General features: G+C 44.1%; 1 protein-coding gene across 1 annotated transcript; it reads right to left on the bottom strand.

Annotated features, from left to right (window-relative positions):
- Positions 1-1,351: 1,351 nt before the first annotated feature.
- On the bottom strand, positions 1,352-23,664 carry LOC115473747 (insulin receptor substrate 2-B-like). The gene is given in 6 exon segments (XM_030208826.1): positions 1,352-3,556; positions 20,348-21,316; positions 21,319-22,605; positions 22,608-22,781; positions 22,784-23,135; positions 23,137-23,664. Coding segments are annotated over 6 exon segments (3,258 nt in total). The 5' UTR covers positions 23,608-23,664; the 3' UTR covers positions 1,352-3,551.
- Between the last annotated feature and the right edge of the window lie 603 nt (positions 23,665-24,267).

The raw sequence follows: 24,267 nt of genomic DNA, 5'->3' as shown, positions 1-24,267 counted from the left end.
GCACTTGGAAGGATCTTGGAGAGAAAACCAGGCAACTGTATGAAAAACCCAAGCCACAGGGGAAATACCAGGTGCTTTTGGGAAGAGCTTCCCGTCCTTCAAGCTCTCCTGCAGCTGATCATACCCCTGGGCTGCTCCGAAATGACCCATTCAGAAAGCTGTGGCGAAAGGGGGGCCAGACACCCTCCACAGGGCCTGACTGAACCAGACTCCGCTTCAAAGCTGATGCTGCGGGGAGAGAAACCACTGGATCAGCGTGTGCGCTAACAAGATGGCCACCGAAGCCCTGTCAGCACCATGAAAAAGATCAGCTCACGCTTCATTCACACGGGGAAAAAGGCGAGGCCTTCCCAACGTGGTCCTTGTATGTTGAGGAGAGCCTGCACAGCTGCACCTTGCTGACTGCTTTGGAGAGTAGGAGCAGTGTGCAATTATCGCTGCAGCCATCCCACAAAAAAAGGAAAATAAAACCACGACTGTGGGAAGCTGCAAAGAAAATAAATGCAACTCCCAGGGCGCTGCCAAAAGGCCTGCCTGTTGAAAAGTTCGCTGGAGGCACTCATCTACTCTCTCTTCTCCCAGCCCCGATACTGAGAGCACCAGTATCTATTGCCCAAGTACTTAGCTGCAAAACTCCGGGGTATTTTTGTGGTAAGAAATCTAACTTACCACAGCACTGAGGAAGGAGAATGGAGATGGGCTAGATACGGGTGGGGGAAGGACCTGGGGTAACCAGGTGTACACCCTAAAGGCGGCACAGCTTAGTCGCACACACAACCATTGCTCTACTGAATTGAGAAACCCAGAACAGAAGCTGCTAACAAATGAGACCAGGATCTGAGAGTCCATTCGCCTGCTGGAGATAGAGAATACTGACTGAGGAGCGTCCAATAAGACAGTTCAGTTCAGCACGCTCTACCTCCACCTGCTGGTAAGATGGTCATAACCCACAAGTCTCTGGATTCATCTGCTGCTGATGTTAAGGAAATATAAAATACAATAGAGTTTTGACCAGTTATTTGGGGAATGAAAGGGTATATATTTTTTTAATCTGCGTTTTATTTAGAATGTTTTTAAACATTTGTTAAAATTTCTTGAAAAAAAAATATTTTTTTAAGGGATGCTTTATGACTTATTTACTGGAAAAGCTGTGCGATAAGACAAGGTATTAACACTGAGAAAAAAAAAATGAACACCAGAACAGCATATTGTTTTTAAAGAAGTTGGCAAAGTATATGCTGCAGGTGCAACTCTGTCTTTCTGTCCACATGCATCTAATCCATACACACAAATCAACCAGGCACAGGCATCATGTTTTATTCTGACACAAAAAATAAGACACACAAACAAGTTAGGTGAACACATTTACTGCAAGCAGCTCTAGAGAAAAAGTCAAGTCTGATAAATATAAACACTATACAAAGCTTCAAGCCAGTCTCCCAAACCCGCAAATGCGGCATGTTTACAAAGAAAACAATGCAACAATATTTACAATGGAAGACAAAGCCAGATAATCAGCTCATTAAAACATATCTGTGAAGCAGAAATAGCAAATATATTCAACAGTATCAACCAATGTTTAAATTTGTACAGACAAAATAATTGTCCATTATCAAATTAAGTTTACATGAAACAAAACAATTTTCCATCATTGGTATTTCCATTCTACATAGCAGTGTAAACCAGTAGCTGGAAGAGAAATATTTAGTGATATGTTACATATTCTGAAAATATTTTCCAGCACAATACTGAATTAAACTTGTTTGTAAACTAAAATAGATTTCAAAAGATTGCATATAATGCTGTACCTGTTATTTCCACTACTCCGAGGTTATCCATTAATTCTGCATTTCATTTTCATTTGTTAAATCAGTGCTATATATTGTACAATGGCATCCTCAAGAGTAAAATGTGAATTAAATGTCTAACTGTGGCATCATAACAAACTTCTGAAATTACAAAAGTAAAGCTGTAATAAAAAAAACTGGATGGGACACATACTATTAGAGATCTTCAAATAAACTATTGCAGTGCTCTGCAGCAAATTAAGGGGACTACATTTCCAAACATCAGTCAATATGTGTGTATTTTTATTTTTTACACTGTATAATCTCTTGTCAAAAGCTTTCAAAAGGCATGTTTTAAGTTTTGATCATGTAAATTTTAAGTCAAGAGCATCCAAAATAGAAAGGCAAACAACCATTTAATTTGAATTTTAAAAAATGTGCAATTTATGTCAAACATACCATAGCAATACTGAGAGGTTATCAAGAAGATGAGGCAGCCAATAAAAATGTGTACAATACAAAATGTAGAGAACTACCAGCAGCTTAGTACCGTCTCATTAGGATATATGTACCAGTTTCGACACCAGTAAACAGTGCGTCTTCATTACCCACGTACCTCTTAGTGTTTGCTCTTAGATCACCATGGTGTTTTAATTTTCTACTTTTTAAAGTCTAGTCTGATTTAATTCAAACTGCAGCAGTGCAATAATTTGGCACCTGCAATTTGAATACACATGGTACAAAAATATATTCATGTGCCACCCTGATAGTTCAATGGCATTGCTGTTGTCACTATTGGTGACTCCTATTTGCCAAATTCAAGGCCCATGATTGCAGGGTTCCAGAAATAATCCTTTTGCCCATGACCATTACTGGAATGACCTTACTAGATAACCAAGGCCTGAGGGAATGGATTAAGATACTTGGGGAATTTTTTCCTTGATTGCAAATGGAGGCGCATGGTACCCAAAGAAAAAAAATTATAGTTTCAAAATATGCTTAAGTGTGAGCTGACAAAATCAGGCTTAAAATTGGTCCCAAGTCAAAAGGAAAATTAAACATCTCCTAACTCCTAAAACTCAAACTGAAAAATACTGCATTCATTCTACCACGTATACATAAGAGAAAATAAATGTTCCAAAATAATAATCATAAAAAACACCCATATGGGAAACGAAGCGGGAGAAATATCTTATGGTCATACTTAACCTTGCCTTATACACATTGGAGACTTCTGATTCAGATATGTAGATTTTAGAAATATAAACACTATGATCAAAAAATTGTTCTTGTACTAAAGGAAAGTAACATTTCAAGAATTCTCAGTAATCATAAATACATAAACTTTGAGCTATCCACCCCCCACCCCCCAAATCAAAGCCTTTTTTCCTTACTTACACTTTACATGTTAATTATGTATTTATTTTCGTACCATATAAGAGGCAAACCAATATATTAAACAGTAATATTAACCTCCATCTTCAAAACTCTTCAAAAGGTGTATCTAAGTAGTTGCAGAAATCTTCTTCAGTATTCATGTTTTCAACCCCAAAATAATCCGTATTACCATCACCAAACTACAATTTTACTAAAATTAGTCTTATACATAGCTGCCCAGTTGATCCGTATGATACAATATTTTGCTCATCCAAAATTATTTGGTTTATGTTGAAAATGTTTCCAGTCTAACCCTTTGCTACCATAAGCCAATGTATCCCAGAACTTTCCTCTTCTTCTTGAAGAATGGTTTCTATAGCAATGCAGTCAGTCTGTTGAAACAAAAGAAAATTAAATTATGGAAAAATATGCTCAAAATGTAGTATTCATACAATTTTAAGCCATTTCACTCTGCACAGCTAAAAGTAATCTTCATACTTGTAAAAGCATATGTTCTGAGATACGTCAATCATATAAAGACCTCTACCTTACTACTATGTCACAACTGCTGTTTTCTAAAAGCAAATCAATATGAAAACAGGAATGTAACTATGACTGTCCAAATTTGACCACCCCTATCAGACTTACTGTTCACGTGTCCTTTAGATTGTAAGCTCTTTGAGCAGGGACTGTATTTCTATGTTAAATTGTACAGCGCTGCGTAACCATAGTAGCGCTTTAGAAATGTTAAGTAGTAGTAGTAGTATGATCATTTTATAGTATTCTCTTTCTGCAAAAAGTGTATGAACACAAAGAATGAGAACTTTACAAAGAAGACAGGAAAAGCAGTTACCAGATGAGCACGACAGATGCCACTATCACTGGGCAGGAGAGGAAACAAGTGTAGGTAGAGGAGAAACCAGGGTCATTTACACAAAACTGCTGCCACTAGAAGACCACAGAAGTAGATTAAAAAAAAAAAAAGGGGCAGGGCTAGAAAGTTAAATCAAGTAAAAACACCACATACCATCACACACTTATCCTGTTTACTAATAAAGCTGGCTTATGCACAACTTTCTGAAAAACTTTCTACCATGCCAGGTAGAAACTGGGTACCCGGCACCCACCTCTGCCAAGGAGAGGTTACTTTGCTGCAGTAATTAAGAGTCTCCATCACCCTTCTGCAGCAAACCTGACCCACACTGCTCCCAGCTGGGGCTGCTCCATAAAAAAAGGCTACAGGGAAGAACGCCAATAGGCAGGTTTGAAGGAGGGTAGGGAGGGGATAGAAAGAGGGTATAGGGAAGACATAAATGCACAAAAGATTACCCAATAAAAAATCCAAAAGTGACAAAAAGCAAAAAATAGTGATCTACCCAGGCTAGGGGAAAAAAAAAAAAAAGACCAACTGTCCAAGTTTCTACAGCTACCAACCAAATATATCACCAATACTGCTCAATGTAATGATGGCACCGCTCGGCAAAAGCTTGGAGGCAATGGGCTTCAAAACTCATCCATACATGCAGACGATGTTACCATATACATACCATTCAAAATCATCATCACAGAAATACTGCCCAAAATCAAGACAGACCAGGACCTTATAGAAAACTAGGCAACTACTTTCAAACTCAAAACAGAGACAAAATCAAATTCTTGGTTCTATCCAGTCTGCACAATCCCACAGCCCACCAAAATTTCACAAACAGCAGCCAAACAAACCAAATCGAAACTGAAAATTATTCTAGATAAACATCAATGGACAATATCCAAAGTAACATCAAAATGCTTCAGAACACTTTGGAAACTAAGAAGGATAAGAGACTATTTTCCTAAACAATCATTCCGGATAATGGTACAATCGATGATACTATCACAACTAGACTACTGTAACTCAGGGTACATAGGATGCGAGGAAAGCACACTAAATTCATTACAAACCATCCAAAACACAGCAGCAAGACTGATTCTCAAAAGTCAAAATATGAAAGAGCTACCCCACTACTCAAAATCACTATACTGGCTCCCAATCAAAGCTCTTGAAAGCTAGCACCCTCATTTTCAAGATACTATTCGGAATGGCAGCTGTATACATGCAAGATACGATAGAGCTATCACCAGAAACCAGAAGCTACCTTCTTCACCTACCCAACTGCAGAAACATAACGTACAGAACCATCTACACAGCAGGAGTCAACTACCTAGGATCAAAATAGTGGAACTCAATACCAAAAGCCATAAGAAGCATCTATAACTATAACATCTTCAAAAAAATTCTATAGATAACTACGCCAGCCACAAATGATCTCTTAAAGCACAACTATAAACAATTTCTGAAAATCTCACTGTAAATTGTAAGTCACTTTGAACCAAAACTTGTTTTGGATAATAGTGGGATACAAAAATGCATAAACAAACATTCTCGCAGTGTGAGTTATTTTTTATTCACTTGTTATACCACCTTGGACAGAAATAAACTAGACAAAACGAATGGGTCAATTGTTCATCTTAAATCTACCACCATGGTGTAGGTAAATGAAACCAGTTACGCATAGACTCTGTACCAATAAATGCAATACCATGGTCATACTAAAAAAAATCTAAGCGGTTTTCAAGGATATGCAAAAAAGAAAGAATAAGCTCTTGTAGAGATGTGAAGAGATATAATGGTCAGGAAGTATTTAAGTAGAAGAATGTTAAAGCAATAGCATACTTAATCCAGAATCAATTTACAAATAAAGCTCAGAAACTGGCAGAATTGTACACCTGACTTCAATGGCGAACAAGCAAATTGGAATCAGCCTTAATTTGCCACACTCTAGGACAGGGGCTTGACATACGGATCAAATCAGTTGCTAGCAGAATCTTCTGTGATACTGCGCAGTACCTGTTCATTTTATTTCTGTCCACTTATAAATATACCCATAACAGCTCCATGCAGCCCATCTACAGGATGATGCAGATGGTAAATATACTGTCAAGAGGTACTGCAAAGTAACAGTGAACTTTGATGGCACAGAGTCTCTTCAATCTTACTGCCAAAAATGGAATCCGAACAAGCAATGGGTCAACAGATCATGGGTCTATATAATCAAAGCAAGAGCTATCTTTTTAGAGTAGGGGGCCTACCTATTCAAGCCCAATTTCAAATATTACTTCACAATTATCAATTACAGTGGTCATTTTAAGGGGAAAAGCATGGCAATAGTGTTCCTTCTGTTAGCAAGGTGGCAATGCTTGGGAATCGCATTGTCCTTGTTAAACAGTTACAGAATTGTCATGGATAATGTGCCATGGGCCAGTTTGGTTGACGCATTGCTTGCTCTGAAGGGAACCATCCATGAATAGTACATCTGCTATTCCGGTATAAACGCCTTCCTGCAATCAGGCATCAGAGTGCATGACCCCTGCAAGAGGAATTAACAGACTAGGCAATCACCTAGGGAATTAGCTTCTTGGGAGTAGCCAACAGCAGATGCAGACTCCGCCATTGAATAGGCTCAAAGTCAACAACTGAGGAACCACCAATGTGTTCAGACGGGTGATGAACCTAAATGCCGAGTTTATAAATCTTGCTGGGCTGTTAAAGGCGAAGTCAAATGTGGAGAAGGTGCAGGTTCAACCCACGCACCCACCAGCATTACATTGGCTTTGTATGGCCCAGACTCCTGGCCCTTTTGCAGGATCACCAAAATACCAGGGTCTCACAAACCCCTTCCAATCATGCCGGGGGGAGGGGAGCACTCTCTGCACTCTGTGGACCAGAGGACACCCCCCCAAAAAAAAAAAAAAAGCCCTGACCAATATTAGCCCCACCTTACAGGGAGGAACAAAGGCCCTGAAAGGACCACCCCTAAAGGTCTACCTTCTGAGTTGCCACTGAAGGGGGACCAGAATTCCTCTGCCCATGCTGCCTCCTCTTCCTTTAAACCTGACGTGTCCCACAGAAAATCTGAATTGAGCCAGCTCCACTCCTCCCCCCACCTTGGGAAGAACCATGCCGGTTCTTGATCTCTTACTCCTGCTACCCCTCTAGGTGTTAAAACCCAGCTTTTTTTCCTTCCCACTGAAGTGTCATTCACATGAGGGTGCTATGGCTGCCACTGCTCCACAATGCCAAGTCAGCCTTGCTATGGTTCAAAGCTTCCAAAGAGGCCCCAAGTTGCAGCCAGCATGGACCTGGTCAAGATGGCTGCTGCTCCTGCACACAGGAACTGACCGTGCCACTAGTCAAAATTAAGCAAACTATAGCCTACTCCTGTCATTTCAAGCACAGCAGTGAGCCCCTACTGCCGCACCTCCTCAAAGGGGCATCAAGGAAAAAAAAGTGCAGCCCCCATCCCCTGTTGTACACAGCTTTCCCAAAGCCAACATGAGCGCTACCCCCTTATAAACTGCCTGTATACGCCTCCCCTAGCACCAACAGTGCAAACTGCACCATCCGAGCAATGCTCTTTGGCCACTGCAATCAAGGGCTCTAGCACCTATCCTGACAGTACAATGACAGAAGCCTTCCTTGAGGAATGCCACACCATCATTGATTCATGCCCGTAATGGGGCTCACAGCTGACAGAGACCCAGAACCATACCAATTTTTTCAGGGAGAAGGGACGAGAGAGAGAGCGAGAACATCATCTGCTAAGAAATGAGCACATGCTTCAATCACTTTTTAGCAATACAGATTCTATGTTTCATGTCCAAAAGATTTACTAGGATACCGCTACAAAAACAATTCTCAGAAAGGAAAATCTGAGGTGACCCAATATGTTTTCTATAGATGTAGACTTCAAATTCACATTTCACCACACCTACTACAGTCAAATATCAGGGAGCAAGTTGACTCATGAAAAGCATATCAAATCTTTTCTCAAGGCATGATCTATATGTCTCCCATAGCAAAACCGAAGCTGTGAGCTAGCTCCTTAACCATGTGTAGAGGTTATTTAAGAACAAAGTTCATAAAAATGTGAACTCTAACCAAGTGTGTATAAATTTATTGTATGACTTTTTTCCTTATCTATTCTTAGAAATGTTCCTCCATGCTTGAGTGCTTGTAAAATGTTTCTTAGCTGTATGATTTCTTTTATTCTACTTAGTAACATGTTACTTTAATTCATATGTGAAAAGTGATTAAAAGTGCCCCCCCCCCCCCAAAAAAAAAAAACAAAATAAAACCCACTCACTTTCTACCAAGCACAAACTCAAACATGATTTTTTTTCCCCAAAGGAAGTATTTTGACATAGGATGAAAATTGTATCACTTAATTCAGTGACTCTCAAACCTGTCCTGAGGGAACCCCAGCCAGTCAAATTTCAGCATATCCATAATGAATATTTCCAATTTGCATACTCTCTCATTGGTATGCAAATCTCTCATGTATATTCAGTGCAGATATCCAGAAAACCTGAGCGGCTTGGGCTACCTCAGGACAGGTTTGGTAATCACTGGCTTTAAAATAACCAAGACACTAAGAAAACTGCACATAGGCGAGTTAAGCCATAAGTCTAGCCTCTCTCTCACCAACAGGGCAATATAAAAGCTCTGTACAGCTATTTTAACAGATTTTTCCGTGCTAAGCTTATGTTCTGTGTAGCAAGGTTTTAGGACATTTTCACTGTCAGTGTAATTAACTTGCAAAATGCATGCAAATGAGCTGCATATGTATTTCTGATGCAGCAAACTATAAAAAAGTTGATTGGGGGAAGGGGGAAGAAGAGGTGTTTGTACTTACGACAATGCTGAGGTGAACTAATTTCCCCCAGATTCCATCGTAGGCTTTCTGCTTCTGATGTACCTGAAAAAGCTGTCGCTGAGCTTTTGCCTTTGCTGCAAGTTTCTCTTCATATTCTCTTATAGACTTCTTTATCAAGCTTTACATCTACCTTCACAGTGCTGACAATTGCTTCTTCTTTTCTTCATTTGGGTCCTTTTTCCATTCTTTTGGTTCTAATAGCCTCTTTCACTTCACCTTTTTACCATGCTGTCATTTCTCTTCTTTCCACCTTTGTAATTACGTGGAATGCATCTGGTCTGGACTTCCAAGATGGTATTTTTAAAAATCTCCCATGCCTGATTTAATGTCCTAACCTTTGCAGCGGATCCTTTTAGCTTCTTTTAAACCATTTTCCTTATTTTATCAGTCACCCTTTCGAAAATTAAGTGCTGCTACAGTAGATTTCCTTTGTAGCCTCATTCCAGATAGTAGCTCAAACTTGATCGTGTTATGATCACTGTTTCCCAGTGGACCCAACACCATTTCCTTGCCCCTGGGCAGAGGACGAGGACCGGCGAGGAGGTGAAGGAGGTTGGTGTACCATGAGTGATGAGGCCAGTTTGGCTCCACCAGGATTAGAAGAAATGGATGGCTGCCTTGCGCAGGACTCTTCCTATGAGCAGTCAAAGGAGAAACAGAGAGGGGCCCTTATCTGGGCCAAGGCTGAACCAGGGCATCAATCCCTGCAAACCCTATTTCCTGTCTGAGGCTGACAATCCAGGACACTTTGCATTCCAATGGGATGTCACCAGGTTGCAATGCAACTGGCCCTATTGTGCCACCAGTAACAAAAAATACCTCAAGACTCAGCTCCCACTCTCCCAGGTCTAGATTAAGGAATTCTCCATGAACACTCCAGGTTCCTCCTTCCTTGCTGATATAGCCACTGCCATGGCATTATTGGACATTACCCAAACTGCCTTCCCACTGAGCAGGGAGAGGAACTGCTTAAGTGCTAGATGCATGGCTGTGGTCTCCAGACAACGGATAGGCCGAGATGTTTCCAAGTCTAGACCAATGACCCTGCATCAGGCGTCCTTCACAGTGAGCTCTCCATCAGAGAAGACGTTCATGGTAACTACCACCCAGTCAGGAGGATCCAGTGGAGCTTCCTTAAGGAGGTTTGCTAAATCATCCCACCAGGTCAGCCAGGCAAACCGGCAAAGAAAGCAGTGCTTTGAAGGTCTGGATGCTGGGAGACCACCAAGACAGGGGGGCCCTCTGAAATGGGTGCATATGAGCTGCTGGAAATTACTGCCATGGTCCCAAATAACTGCAGAGGTCTCAAACTCTCAGGGTTCTCTGCACCTTTCAGCTTGAGCATCCAGTCTTTTGGCAGAAAAAAAAAAAAAACATGTCCTGCCTAGTATCAAAAGCACTCCCAGATATTCAAATTCAAGTGAGATCTTATACACTGCTAATATCCCCAGGTTAGGGTTCAGTGCAGTTTACACAAAGTTATAATGAACAGAGAAATGCTAACAGAAGGGGCCATTATTATGGGGGCAGAAAGTGATGGGTAGAGAAGGAATGGACTACAGGCTGGAGATTGTGGGTGTGGAGTGGCAGTATTGGATCATACATGAGTTTTTAGCTTACTTCTGAAACTGAAGTAAACAGTCTCTGTTCTGTCTCTATCTAAGGTCTGCAAGGGAACCAAGTGGCTCTTGGTAAAATTCACCACCCAACCAGTCTCAGCAGCAGAGGGACCACCTCCTGTGTGACTTGCCTCAGAATCCACCAGAATGAACCAATTATCTATGTTGAGGTAGACTTGGATGTCCCATTTCCTCAGGCAGGTTACCAACACCACCATGTCCTTAGAGAAGGTCCTAGGCACTGCCACAAGACTAAAGGACATTGCCTGGAACTGAAAGTCACCCCAACATGCAAAACTGCAGGAATGACCGGTGCAATGTTTTCCGTGATGTCCAAGGAGATAAGGAACTCACCTGGTATGATCAAAGTTATCACCAAGCACAAGGTACCCATTCAGAAATGTAGGACGCACAACGAGGCTTCAACCCCCTTCAAGTTCAGAATGGATTTTATTTGTTGCATTTGTACCCCACATTTTCCCACCTATCTGCAGGCTCAATGTGGCTTACATAGCATCATCAAAGGCGTTTGTCCCAGTCGGTGGATAACAAATACAAAGTTGTATAGTGATCGTATAAGTGGATGAGAAGGATCTCCTTTTTTCTTCAGTACTACAAAGGAAGTGGAATAGCGGCCACTGCACCCACCAAGTGATGGAGGGTGTCTTGAACAACCTGTCTCTTGAATGAGGAAGCGTAAAAGGGACATCATGTAAGTGCTGAATACTGGATTTCTGTATTATAGAGCATAACCCTGGAGTACTACTTCTAAAAACCACTGGCCTGAGGTGATACAGGGCCCACTCATGGTCAAACTGGCTGAGCTGTCCAACCACCTGAGCCATTGAGGGGCCCACTGACCATCCCTGGGTAACCTTGGGGGAGGCATTGCTGGGACCAGTGCTGCCCACTCTGGGCCTTCTATCTGAACAGGAAGCTGGAGAAGATCCACCCCCACCTGTATGAGATATAAAAACATCCTAAATCCCTGCAGTGAGCTCTCTCCATCACTGAGTGCTGTTGGGCCCAGGGGTGGCCTTTCAGGAAGCACCAAAGCTTAACATCATGTCTCTATCTTTTCTAGTTCCTCCCCAAAATGTGGCCACTCCTTAAAGGGTATATTTCTTAAATTCACCTTAGAGGCAGTATCCACTAACCAATTCCAGTCATAGCCATCTGCGTGCTACCACCATGGATGCCACAGCAACACCCAAGGATAAAACAAGGCAACTGCCAGGAATGGTGCAAAAACTACCAGGTGAGCAGACACTGGATTGTGCCCAAAGCTGGCCACACACTCCCACAGAGCGATATCTGGGTGCTCACTGCTGCGGAGGCAAACCCTTGCTTAAGCTGTTGCTCCACCTTTTATCACACCCTCTTTCACTGGGTCTGTAGTCTTCTTTGAGTTACTGAAGTGATCAGAGCAACTACCTTTGGCAAGACAATTTATCCAGCTCCTCCCATTAAGTGAGTAATGCTTACATAGAAGCCTTGTATCTTTAGAAAGGCCTTCTGGAGCTCCTCAACCCAGCACAACCATCTGGAAGAAGGCCCTGTGTAACAGAAAGGCCTTCAAAGTTCTCCAAAACCCTTTCAAGGACAGGGGTACAATCCTGTGTGTTCACCAGTGAAGGAACTGAAATCAAGGGCTGAGGCTATGGAATCCATAAGAGAAACCAATTCCTCCTTACAGGAATAGCTGCATGATTGGGAGTCCTCCTCTTCCTCTGAGGCCAGGTCTGGGGCCTCCAAGAGAGGCCTCTCCTCCAAGAGACCCCCAAGCTCACCCTCATCTCTGGCCCCTCCTGCTGAAAGCCTAGACAGGATCAGAACCTTGACCCGAGGACCTTCCCTCACTCATCCAGAGGCCACCTGGCAGGCAAGATGGTGGTCCCGCTGACCCCCAGGGTCTACATAGGGTGCCCTTCACCCAGCATGCTGCGCACTACTGCACTACCTCTCCACCCTGAGGATCCTCCTGATACACTGTCACCAGAGTAACCATGTCATAATCCAGGGGCCCCTACTATCTCAGGCACCATTTCAAGTCTCGGGGCCTCATAGGAGCTCCCTGAATCTAACTGAACCAGCTGTGATGCGACTCCTGTACTCCAGTGTGACAGCACCAAGACAGCTTTTCATCCATTTGGATACAGAAAGTGAAAGTGCCTTGGTGCTTTGTAGCTTTTACTATATGAGACGTGGGGTAAGGAATAATATATTGTAGAGGAATATATTTGAGTTATTCCCCAAGTTTTCCACGTCATCACTGTGACCCCTGACGCAGGTGCTAGTCACCGAAACACGGCCCGTGTCGGGTCTTTTTGTCAAGGCTCATTCATTAAAGAACTGTGTTCCATTTTTAAAGGCCCGTGGTGCTTTTTTTTGTTTGTTTGTTAGCACCAAGACAGCTGCCATTCCCGGCAAAGCCGGGAAATAAGCAGCGATCAGGGCCCGAGTAAAAGCGGCCAGAACAGAAGACCTCCTCGGGGCTTTCTTCTGCTGCTTCCGTAACCAAAATCCAGCCTTCCAAATTGGACAAGGGTTACAGGGAGCCAAAGTGCTCCTCCACTCTAGGACCTGAGCTCACCCCTCTAGGTACCTTGAAAATGATCACCGACCTTGCTTTTTTTGTTTTGTTATAAACTATTTCCTTAGCACACGTTGTGGAGGAACAGCCTAAATACAGTTGCTTCTCTCCCACCCCCTTCTTTTTAAGAGCTCCCTGAAGGTGAGCTGGGGGGGGGGGGGAGATAGAGGAGAGGGAGAGGAGGTTTGATACCCCCTTGGCTAGCAGGGGCCCCGCAGAGACCTCTTCACTGAGCTGGAATCTGTACATTGAAGCTTGGGGCAGAGAAGACCAAACCCTGCCGACTCAACCAGGAACATGGGCATTAGGCTCCTGGGGCTGCAGTCCAAGAGACTCTATCTCGCCAGACACAGGCTGCGGAATCGAGCCTACCAACTCTAAACAACTGCACCAGTCCAATCTGTAGTATCTGATGGAGGTAGAGAAATACTGAAGTTTACCATTCTACTTCAGTCCTTATGCTGGTAATGTCACTGGTTTGATTCAGATTTCTTTACCTACTACTATTTAACATTTCTATAGACCTACAAAGCGTACGCAGCGCTGCACAAACATAGAAGAAAGACAGTCCCTGCTCAAAGAGCTTACAATCTAGTAGACAAAAAATAAAGCAAACAAATCAATTAATGTGTAGAAGAAAGAGGAGAGGAGGGTAGGTGGAAGCGAGTGGATACAAGTGGTTACGAGACAAAAGCAATGTTAAACAGGTGGGCTTTCAATCTAGATTTAAAGATGGTCAAGGATGGGGCAAGACGTAGGGGCTCAGGAAGTCTATTCCAGTCATACGGCTCAGCAAGACAGGAGGAGCGAAGTCTGGAGTTGGCAGTAGCGGAGAAGGGAACAGATAAGAAGGATTTATCCAGGGAACGGAGTGCACGGGAAGGGGTGTAGGGAAGGACGAGTGTGGAGAGATACTGGGAAGCAGCAGAGTGAGTACATTTATAGGTTAGTAGAAGAAGTTTGAACAGGATGCGAAAACGGAGGAGCCAGTGAAGCGACTTGAGGAGAGGGGTAGTATGAGTAAAGCGACCCTGGCGGAAGACGAGACGGGCAGCAGAGTTTTGAACCGACTGGAGAGGGGAGAGATGACTAAGTGGGAGGCCAGCAAGAAGCAGATTGCAGTATTCCAAATGAGAGGTGACAAGGGTGTGGATGAGGGTTTTGGTAGAGTGCTCAGAAAGAAAGGGGCGGATTTTACAGATGTTGTAAAGAAAGAAACAACCTCCATCTGTTGTTTGGGAAGGGACACAATGCACTAGTCTGGACTGGTGTGGCATATGTAATATCGCATCATACTTTATGCCAGGGCTACTCAATTCCAGTCCTTGAGGTCCACAGGCAGGCCATGTTTTCAGGATATCCACAATGAATATGCACAAGAGATTTGCATACCAAGGAGGCAGTGCATGCAAATCTCTCATTGTATGATACAATTTTCAGACATCTTTTATATTATATTTTTTTTTATTCAGGCACTTTTACCGCTATAATTACAGAGATGCCGTTCTCTTTTTTTTTGCCCCTGCCCCTCTCTCTTTATCCTGACCATCTTTTTGGCCATGCTTTCTCAAAAGGATGCTTTTCAGCCAGCTTCCAATTTTAACTAGACATTTTTTTTTTGGCACCCTTACCACAGTTTACAGAGATACTTTTACATTTGCATGTATGCCTTTCTGGCTGTTACGTCCCTCCTATTTGGACTATTTATTTATTTTATTTATTGCATTTGTACCCCACATTTTCCCACCTCTTTGCAGGCTCAATGTGGCTTACAATACAGCATGAATAGTGGAAATATATAAGAAAATAGACATTTAGTTAACATGATAATGATAAAGCATGATAGTGGTTTGACAAGCAAATATCGTAAGACAATTCTAGATATATGTGTAGGGGTTCACATTTGTTAATCTTTGTGGTATGCCTTGTTATATATATATATAATCATCACAAACAGTTTTATGCATTCCAGTGTTCTACTCCTTCTTGTAAATTTTTGTAATTATGATGTTTCTTTCAATAGATTTCATTTTTTGTTCTGTTCCATTCATTTTTTGCACTCACTTGTTGTGATACTTCCCAGAAGGTCAGTCCTGTTAAAATCTAACACTAATATTACCATTCATGCTTATTTTTATTTCTCTGAGTGTTGAAATCATATGTTGTTTTTACATTTACCATTCTTTTCCATCTGAGTTATTTATTTTCTTATTATAGTAGTTTTACAATGGTCCAATTATTGCTATATTGTTCGTGTCTAATTATTATAGTTATGTTTTAATTTTATATGTTTTTAATACATTTTGATGTTTGTATGTAGTATTTTGACCCCTGAGGCAGACGATAGAACCGTTGAAACACGGTCCCGTGTTGGGTCACATACATGTAGTACTAAATATCATTGAGGAGACTTTCCAGATTCAGCAATAAGGAGCGAAGTTATTAAGCTGTGTTAAGGCTCTAAGGTGCGTTATTTGAACATTAGAATAACCATACTGGGTCTTTGTTAAAGAGCACTAACGTGATAAACTACCATAACTCATTGATAACTAAGTCATCACAGGCTACATAGTCACGAGATGCAAAACATGCAAATGTGTGCAAAGTAGCTCATTACCGTGCAAATACTATATTGAAGCTTGAGGTGTGCACAGTATATTATATTTTACTGCCCAGGAGCATAGTCCAAGCTGTGATCTGATAAAGGGGCTAGCAACCTGCCAAAGTTGTACGCTCCCACACCTTCTGCCCCAACACAAAACCCCTATAGGGGAAAGGGCCCCACCTTCTACAACAGCCCCATCATAAAGCTCCCCCCCCCTCTCCTTCATCTTTAGAAATCCACAGGGTTTAGTGGGTGAGCAAGAGCAATCCTCAATCATTCCTGCCCTTGCTGATCCAAAATGGCACCCAGTGATCCCTAGCAGTAGTCTCAGAGCACTTACACTAAGGGTTATGCATCCATACAAGGCCCCCCCCCCCTTTACATGGAAATATGACATCTACCACAAGACTACGGCTAGGGGGAACCAGCAAGGGTGGAAGGAAATGGGGATTACTCACACATGCCCCGAAGATCCAAGGGAATTTTAAAGGTGGAGGACCCTTCAGGGTGGTATTCAGGGAGATATTCTTGACTTACAGGCACAGTCTTTTGGGTGAGGGTGCCTGCTTGGGGAAGGGGCTTTATTGCAGGTGGGGGCACCCCCCAACAGGGGCTTTGTGCTGAGAGGGTACACAGGAGCATACAATTTTGGCATGTTGCTGGCCACTTTAAGAGACAACCTGATGCTGTCGGGTCTATGGAATAATGCTGCTCACAAGATGGCTTGCAAGCTGCATTAGACTTTTACCATGGAGTCAGCAACCTGCAGTACAGAAGTATTTAGTGGTAGCAACTCCTGCAGTACACCTGGGTGCAGTAAAATCCTGACTTATAGCACCTTGACTTCTCACGCTAAAGATGAAATACCAAAGGCCAATTTAAATAGCTACATTATCCTCACCATATTTTGTCTTTAAGATGTTCCCTCATGATAAAAATTTGTTTACTAGGTCATTCTATAGTCTTGCACTACATATAGGACTTCAGTCTAAAGGTAAACACAAGCTGCACATTTGTAGGGCATGAAAGGAGTTAATTAACCACAGGCAAAGTACAGGCCAACAGAATAAGGGCCCAATGCACAAAGCTTACCATGTTGGCAACATCTGCTTTAGACTGGCTACAAACACTATTTAGCTGTAACATGTGGGTTAGCAGCTACAGAAAACCTAATGCAAATGCACTACAAGGAGCTCATTAGTATTAAAATGAGAATTCCGTGCAATACACACACTATGAGCACTTACCTTTAAGGCGCAAAATTTTATGGCAGGTCTGGACCTGTCATTATGGGGATTAGCCTACTTGTACTGTGCAAGCAGACCACTTCCCATGTTAGGCACTCATGGTACACCCCTACTCCCCACAAAAACCCTGATGGTCTAGTGACCCTCCTCCCTTCCCTATACTTTAAAAAGTTGGAGGCAAGAGAAACCCTTCCTCCCTCTGGACCTGTCTTCTCAAAATCGCAGCGCCCAGCCCCTGCCCGGTACATCCTGGGTTGCACTGGGAGTGGCTTAGCACCATATAAGGAAAATAACCTCCTTATAGGGTGCTTAACCCCACCTAGTGCATCCCAGAATGCACTGGGAAGGGGCAGGTGCTGCCATTTTGTTCTGGATGGACCAAGGACGGAGGAGGTATTGCTCCTGGCCTCCTGCCTCCAACTTTTCAAGGTATGGGGAGAGGAGGTGTCTCTAGAGCACCAGGTAGATATTTGCTTTGAGGGGATGGGGATGGGCTCCACTGAACCATCAGGGTGTCTTTGATTTGGGAGGAGGGGGTGGGAGAAGAACCACCAGGGATTTGTTGCGAGGGGGAAATAAATCAGGCAGCAATCCACTGGAAAATTAGGGTTCTGTATAAGCTGCCAAATGCATTTGACAGCTTCACGTCGCATACAGCGACTGATGTTCAAAGGGGAATCCATGCATCTCGTGTCTTTGCTTTGGGAGGAGGGGGTGGAAGAGGGACCACCAGGGATTTGTTGCGAGGGGGGAAAAAAATCGGGCAGCAATCCACTGGAAAATTAGGGTTCTATATAAGCTGTCAAATGCGGGAAATGGTATTCGAAGCTAAGTCAGAGAAACAATGAATTCTCTGTAAACCTTGAAGATATAATGGGGCAGTTCTACAAACTGAAGAGTAGCAAATTTCCTGGACCGGATGGTATTCATCCCAGAGTACTGACAGAACTGAAAAATGAGCTTGCGGAGCTATTGTTAGAAATATTTATCCTTAAAATTGAGCGTGGTACCGGAAGATTGGAGGGTGGCCAATGTAACGCCGTTTTCTAAAAAATAAAAAGGTTACAGAGGAGATCTGAGAAATTATAGACCGGTAAGTCTGGCGTCGGTGTCGGGCAAAATGGTAGAGACTATTATTAAGAACAAAATTACAGAGCATATTCAAAAGCATGGATTAATGGGACAAAGTCAACATGGATTTAGCAAAGAGAAATCTTGCCACACCACTCTACTACATTTCTTTGAAGGGGTGAACAAACGTGGATAAAGGGGAGCCGGTTGATATTGTGTATCTGGATTTTCAGAAGGCGTTTGACAAAGTACCTCATGAAAAACTCCAGAGGAAATTGGAGAGTCATGGGATAGGAGGTAGTGTTCTATTGTGGATTAAAAATTGGTTGAAAATAGAAAACAGAGAGTAGGGTTAAATGGTCAGTATTCTCAATGGAGAAGGGTAGTTAGTGGGGTTCCCCAGGGCTCTGTGCTGGGACCGCTGCTTTTGAACATATTTATAAATGACCTAGAGATAGGCGTAACTAGTGAGGTAATTAAATTTGCTGATGACACAAAGTTATTCAAAGTCATTAAATCTCGGGAGGATTGTGAAAAATTACAGGAGGACCTTACAAGACTGGGAGTCTAAATGGCAGATGAGTTTAATGTGAGCAAGTGCAAAGTGATGCATGTGGGAAAGAGGAACCCGAATTATAGCTATGTCATGCAAGGTTCCACGTTAGGAGTCATGGACCAAGAAAGGGATCTAGGTGTCGTCGTTGATGATACGTTGAAACCTTCTGCTCAGTGTGCTGCTACAGCTAAGAAAGCAAATAGGATGTTAGGTATTATTAGGAAAGGAATGGAAAACAAAAATGAGGATGTTATAATGCCTTTGTATCGCTCCATGGTGCGACCGCACCTCGAATATTGTGTTCAATTCTGGACGCCGCATCTCAAAAAAGATATAGTGGAATTAGAAAAGGTGCAGAGAAGGGCAATGAAAATGATAAAGGGGATGGGACAACTTCCCTATGGGGAAAGGCTAAAGCGGCTAGGGCTCTTCAACTTGGAGAAAAGGCGGCTGAGGGGAGATATGATAGAGGTCTATAAAATAATGAGTGGAGTTGAACAGGTAGATGTGAAGCGTCTGTTCACACTTTCCAAAAATACTAGGGACTACGGGGCATACAATGAAGCTACAATGTAATAAATTTAAAACGAATCGGAGAAGAAACATTTTCTTCACTCAACGTGTAATGAAACTCTGGAATTCGTGCCAGAGAATGTGGTAAAGGCGGTTAGCTTAGCGGAGTTTAAAAAGGTTTGGACGGCTTCCTAAAGGAGTGGCCTAGTGGTTAGGGTGTTGGACTTTGGTCCTGGGGAACTGAGTTCGATTCCCACTTCAGGCATAGGCAGCTCCTTGTGACTCTGGGCAAGTCACTTAACCCTCCACTGCCCCAGGTACAAATAAGTACCTGTATACAATACGTAAGCCGCATTGAGCCTGCCATGAGTGGGAAAGCGCGGGGTACAAATGTAACAAAAATAAAAGTCCATAGACCGTTACTAAATGGACTTGGGGAAAATCCACTATTTCTGGGATAAGCAGTATAAAATGTTTTGTACATTTTTGGGATCTTGCCAGGTATCTGTGACCTGGATTGGCCACTATTGGAAACAGGATGCTAGGCTCAATGGACCTTTGGGCTTCCCAGTATGGCAATACTTATGTATGTCACATACAACGACTGATGCTCACAGGGGGAATCCATGCATCTCATTTGCATGAGATTCCTTTTGTGCACTGGTTTCGACTTGGTGTTTTTTCCCCGTGTGCTGCTGTGCATTGGCCCCTAAGTCAGTAATAATACTTTGTTCTTAAAAAACTGGTTCTGCTAAAGTATTTATATTCCTTCAATTGAAAAAAAATTGACATTTAATATTTCACCAACCCACTTGTTTCTTATACTGAAGTATCATGCTGTTGAATTATACTTTAATTTTTTCATAAAAAAGACAATATACAACAAACTATTGTAACATCATTGGCTATTAACATACACTGTTCTATGATGGGAGTTCAGCTTCAAGTTAAAAAAAAAAAAAAGTTAAATTAACCAGTGCTCAGTTTCCAGCTGTCATACATATAAATTAGCCCAATAAAATGGGCTTAGGTGTACTGTCTTGGTTGCTAGACCACTTCGGTAAAAGAGATAATCATCCTACTTTATATTCTTTACCTGTATTTTTGCTGACATGATGACATCCAGGGACTGTACAAACACCGTTTTTCTTTAAGAATATATTTCAAATTAACCTGCATATAATTCATTACACACTTTAGATATAGTTTACTGTAAAATTACTAACCTTTCCTTGTAGATGTGCACTTCAACCCATCAGAGCAGGGGAAATCTAAGCTTACATATGTTCCATTGTCCAAACTCCTAGTAGCACCCTGGAGATGATGGCAATTTGATGTAGTACAAGACAGTTTCACAGCATCATGTACATTCAGAGTTATGTAATTTAAACCATTCTGGAATCCAGGGGAAGAATTTCTGGCCATTCTTCCCTCCTCCTGGTTGTCACATGTGCTTTCATCAGGTTTTGGCCAAACATTGTCAAAAGATGCTGAGCTGTGTCTTTTGCTACTCTCGGTAAAAATAGAAGAGGAAGTGGTTATTGTCCCAGAAGAGGAGAAAGTTTCAGAACTGTGTCGCCTTCTACCTTGTGGGTCTGCTCTTATTACTTTAGGTCCAACAGGAGGCTCAGCAGAACAGCTGCTGTTGCTAAGGTACCTGTCACCAATGCACAATCTATTTACAATGGATGGAGGACTATCAACTATTGGGCCGTGAGTGGATTCTGTGTTGAAAGACTTTGGTGGTGTCATTGCCATGTTGAAAGTCATTTGTGTATAATCATCATTCCTACTGCTTACTGTGCTAACACAAGCAGTACCACATGGGAGCCTGGCATAGTCAGTATTTGGCTGATTTCTGGAGATTCTAGAGCCTGCATAAATAGAAAGGTCTGTTAAAGAACTTGGTAGCTCTGTTGTTGCTTTAGGAGACTGCAAATCAAGGTCAACACTCATGTAATCAGAAAGTGGGGATTGTCTATGGTCACAGCTTGATCCTAATGATGATGGGGATCCTTCCGCAGATAATGAATATGGTGTATTGCTTGCTTTTTCACTGAAGTCAATATTTATGTACTCACCAGGGCTTGTGGGTTCTGGTGGAATGGTATGATCAAACATCTCTGGTATACTACTCCCCTTCGTATCCAAAGGAAGTCTAGTAGGTCTTATAACCTTAATGTTCAGCTCCAGTTATTGTCAGATGATTTAGATGTACCATTAGCCAGCCCATTAGTATAACTCTTTACAGTCTCCACACCCATGTGCAACAACTTGCCGGGTGAAGACATTGGAATATATTCATTATGGTCATTATTTTGCTTTGACAGACTCTTAAAACTTCGTGGCAAAGAAAAATATGAACTAAAACTTTTGGGGAAAGAGTTTGAGGGCGTGCAATTAGAATCGGGGCACTGTTTTTGAGCAGCAGAATTGCCATGGGACATATCCATGTACTCGCCATTCATCACCTTATCACTACTTTTAGAAACAAATCCCATTAATGGACTTCTTACAGGAGAAGAGCCTGCATTAGGAAACATCAGCATATATCCTTTGGTGTCCACCTGAGAGGGGGACCACGAGTTAAGAATCTGTTTTGATGCAGAAACGCTTTTAGGTGTCATTGGCAAATAGTCACTGGTGTTTGCGAGAGAAGATGCTACCCCTGGCATCATTGGCATATACCCATCATCCCTGGTTTTAGTCCCACTTTGGTTACACATTGAGTCAGGCACTGTACCACTATAATCATGACTGCTTTTTAATTTTGGCGATTCAGAACCAAGTTTTTGCCCCCCTGTTGAATCATCATCTAAAGAAGCTGTAGTCTGTGTTCTCTGATGCACCGTTACAATGGTTGGTTTAGTCAGTGAATATGTTCTTTTCCTGTAAGATTTTTCCGCTTCCATGTAATCATCCCTACCGGCTTGGTCATTTTGTGCTTTGCCCATTGACATGTATTCACTTAAACTCGTTTCTTCTCTAATCGGAGGCGTGTTTCCCAGGGAATCAGGAGTACTACTCCTAACTCTAAAGTACCTAAAATCTCCCGGGCTAGACCCATACTCATCAGAAGAGATAAAGCCTCCGTCGCTCGGGGAACCGCAGACCGAGGAACTAGAAGGCCGGGTAATAGTGTCCGAAGCAGAGCCGTGCCCACTACTGGAGCACACGCTTATCGGGCTGGTGGCAGAGGGGAAATGGGCCACCGGCAAAGAGGCAGATCTCGTGTGATAGCAAGAATTAAAAGGCGCTCTTAAGTTATCTGCCCGTGCCTTCTTGGCGGCCGAGGTTAATCCTGGCGGTGTTTTAAGTGAAGCAAGCTGCCGTGTGACCGATCTGAAGGGCCTGGTCATGGTGCCTTCGCCCTCGCTGGACGTCCTGAAGCGGTAGGCGCCGCTCTTGGCGGCGGGCGGGGTGCCGGCCAGGCTCTCCGTCCGCGATCGCCTCTGCAAGCCGGTCTGGCTGGGGGGCAGGTTGCCAGGTGCCTCCTGGTGGTGATGAAGGAGATGGGGTTGGCGCCCGACTGGCTCTTGCTCCTGGGTCTGAACTCGGCGAAGGCTTTCAGGGCTTTCATGGTCTCCAGGAAGGTTTCGTGCATGCTCTGCGCCACCACCGAGTCGTCCACCTGCATCCAGAGCTCGCCGGGCCCCACGGAGACGAGCGGCCCACCTCGATGAAGAAGAAGTTCTCGGAGTGGCCGCAGCGCCGGATGTTCATGAGCAGCAGGTGGAGGCAGGGCACGTCCGAGTTCTGCTTGACCAGGTGGACCATCTTGCTGGACAGGCAGAGCCGGTAGACGCCGGCCAGGTTCTTGGTCTGGCCCAGGCCCTTGGGCTTCACGTGCACCTGCCAGACCTCTCGGAAGACGGTGCCGGGCTTGAGGGCTCCTCCTCCGCCGTCGTCGCCGCCTTCCTCGTCCGATTCCGGCGGGAAGCCGCCCCCCTTCTTGCTCTGGCCCAGCAGCTCGCTCAGTGCCCGGTACCAGCTCTCCTGCTCCTGCTCGTTCTCCGGCCACCATGGCGAAGTACTCGTCCTTGGTGTACAGGGCGACCAGGTGCTTGCTCTTGGCGTCGGCCCGGCGGCTCACCGTGAAGCACTGCGAGAGCGGGATCAGCCTCTTGGGCGGGCTGGCCTGGGCCGAGCGCAGGCCGCTGCGGAACTTCTTCTCGCTGTCGTAGTACTCGAGGCGGCCGGGCCCCAGGCGGCTCTGCTCGCGCAGGACGAAGAAGCGCTTGTGGCCGTGCTTCTGCTTCCTCAGGTAGCCGCATTTCCTCACGTCGTCCGCCTCCGACGAGCCCTTCTCCTCACGCTGTGGAGCCGGCGAGGAAGGCAGAGGCGTGGTGGTGGTGGTCGCCGACGCCCTCCCCGGGGAGTCGTCGCCGCCGCCGCCGCTGCGCGAGGCCGTTGTTGTTGTTGTTGTTTTCGCGGCCGTGCGGGGTTGTAGCGGCTGCTGCGCCTCGAGAAGCTCTTGGTAATTCATCAAACTCGCCGTGTTCCTGGATTGAATGAGGAGAGGAGGGGTGGTTTGGACGGTTTGGACTGATTTGACTTGTCCGCCCCGCCACCCCCCCGGAAAGAAATAACCGACAAGAAATCCCACGGCGGCGGGACTCGGAGTCCGCGAGATCGTTGGGGTTTTTTCTTGTCTCTCTCACACACGCGCGCGCACTTTCTATCGCGAGGAGGAGGTACGCCGCCGCTCGTGCTGGCTTTTTACTACGCCGGGATGGTCGGAGGAGAGCGCGTTTGAATGGCAAAAAAGGAATAAGAAAACAAACTGAGAAGAAACGAAGCATCGCGAAACAAGCAAAATCCAGCGCGAGCCCGGCGGCGGCACTCTGCTGCTGTGCCGTCTCTCTCTTCTTTACACACACATCACACACCGCCGCGAGCGCAGCGGCAGGGCGAAAACAACACGTGACCCCGCCCCGCCTGCGTCACGCGGCCATCTGAGGCGCTCGCCGACGTCGGCAGGACTATTGGGGGGAGGGAGGGAGGGATGGCGGCTTGGCGCGCGTTCAGAACTGAAACTTCAGTAACTGGCTCTTGGACAGAACCAATCAGAAGCCGGGCTCAGCTCTTCAACCTTCCCCGGCTCCCTGAGCCATTCAGACTGGGGGCGGGGTTTCGGATTGTTATT

Source organism: Microcaecilia unicolor, chromosome 7, assembly GCF_901765095.1.
Source record: "Microcaecilia unicolor chromosome 7, aMicUni1.1, whole genome shotgun sequence".
In the NCBI taxonomy this organism is placed as follows: domain Eukaryota; kingdom Metazoa; phylum Chordata; class Amphibia; order Gymnophiona; family Siphonopidae; genus Microcaecilia; species Microcaecilia unicolor.
The sequence above is the reverse complement of the archived record's forward strand: the minus strand, read 5'-3'. Positions and strand labels throughout refer to the sequence as shown.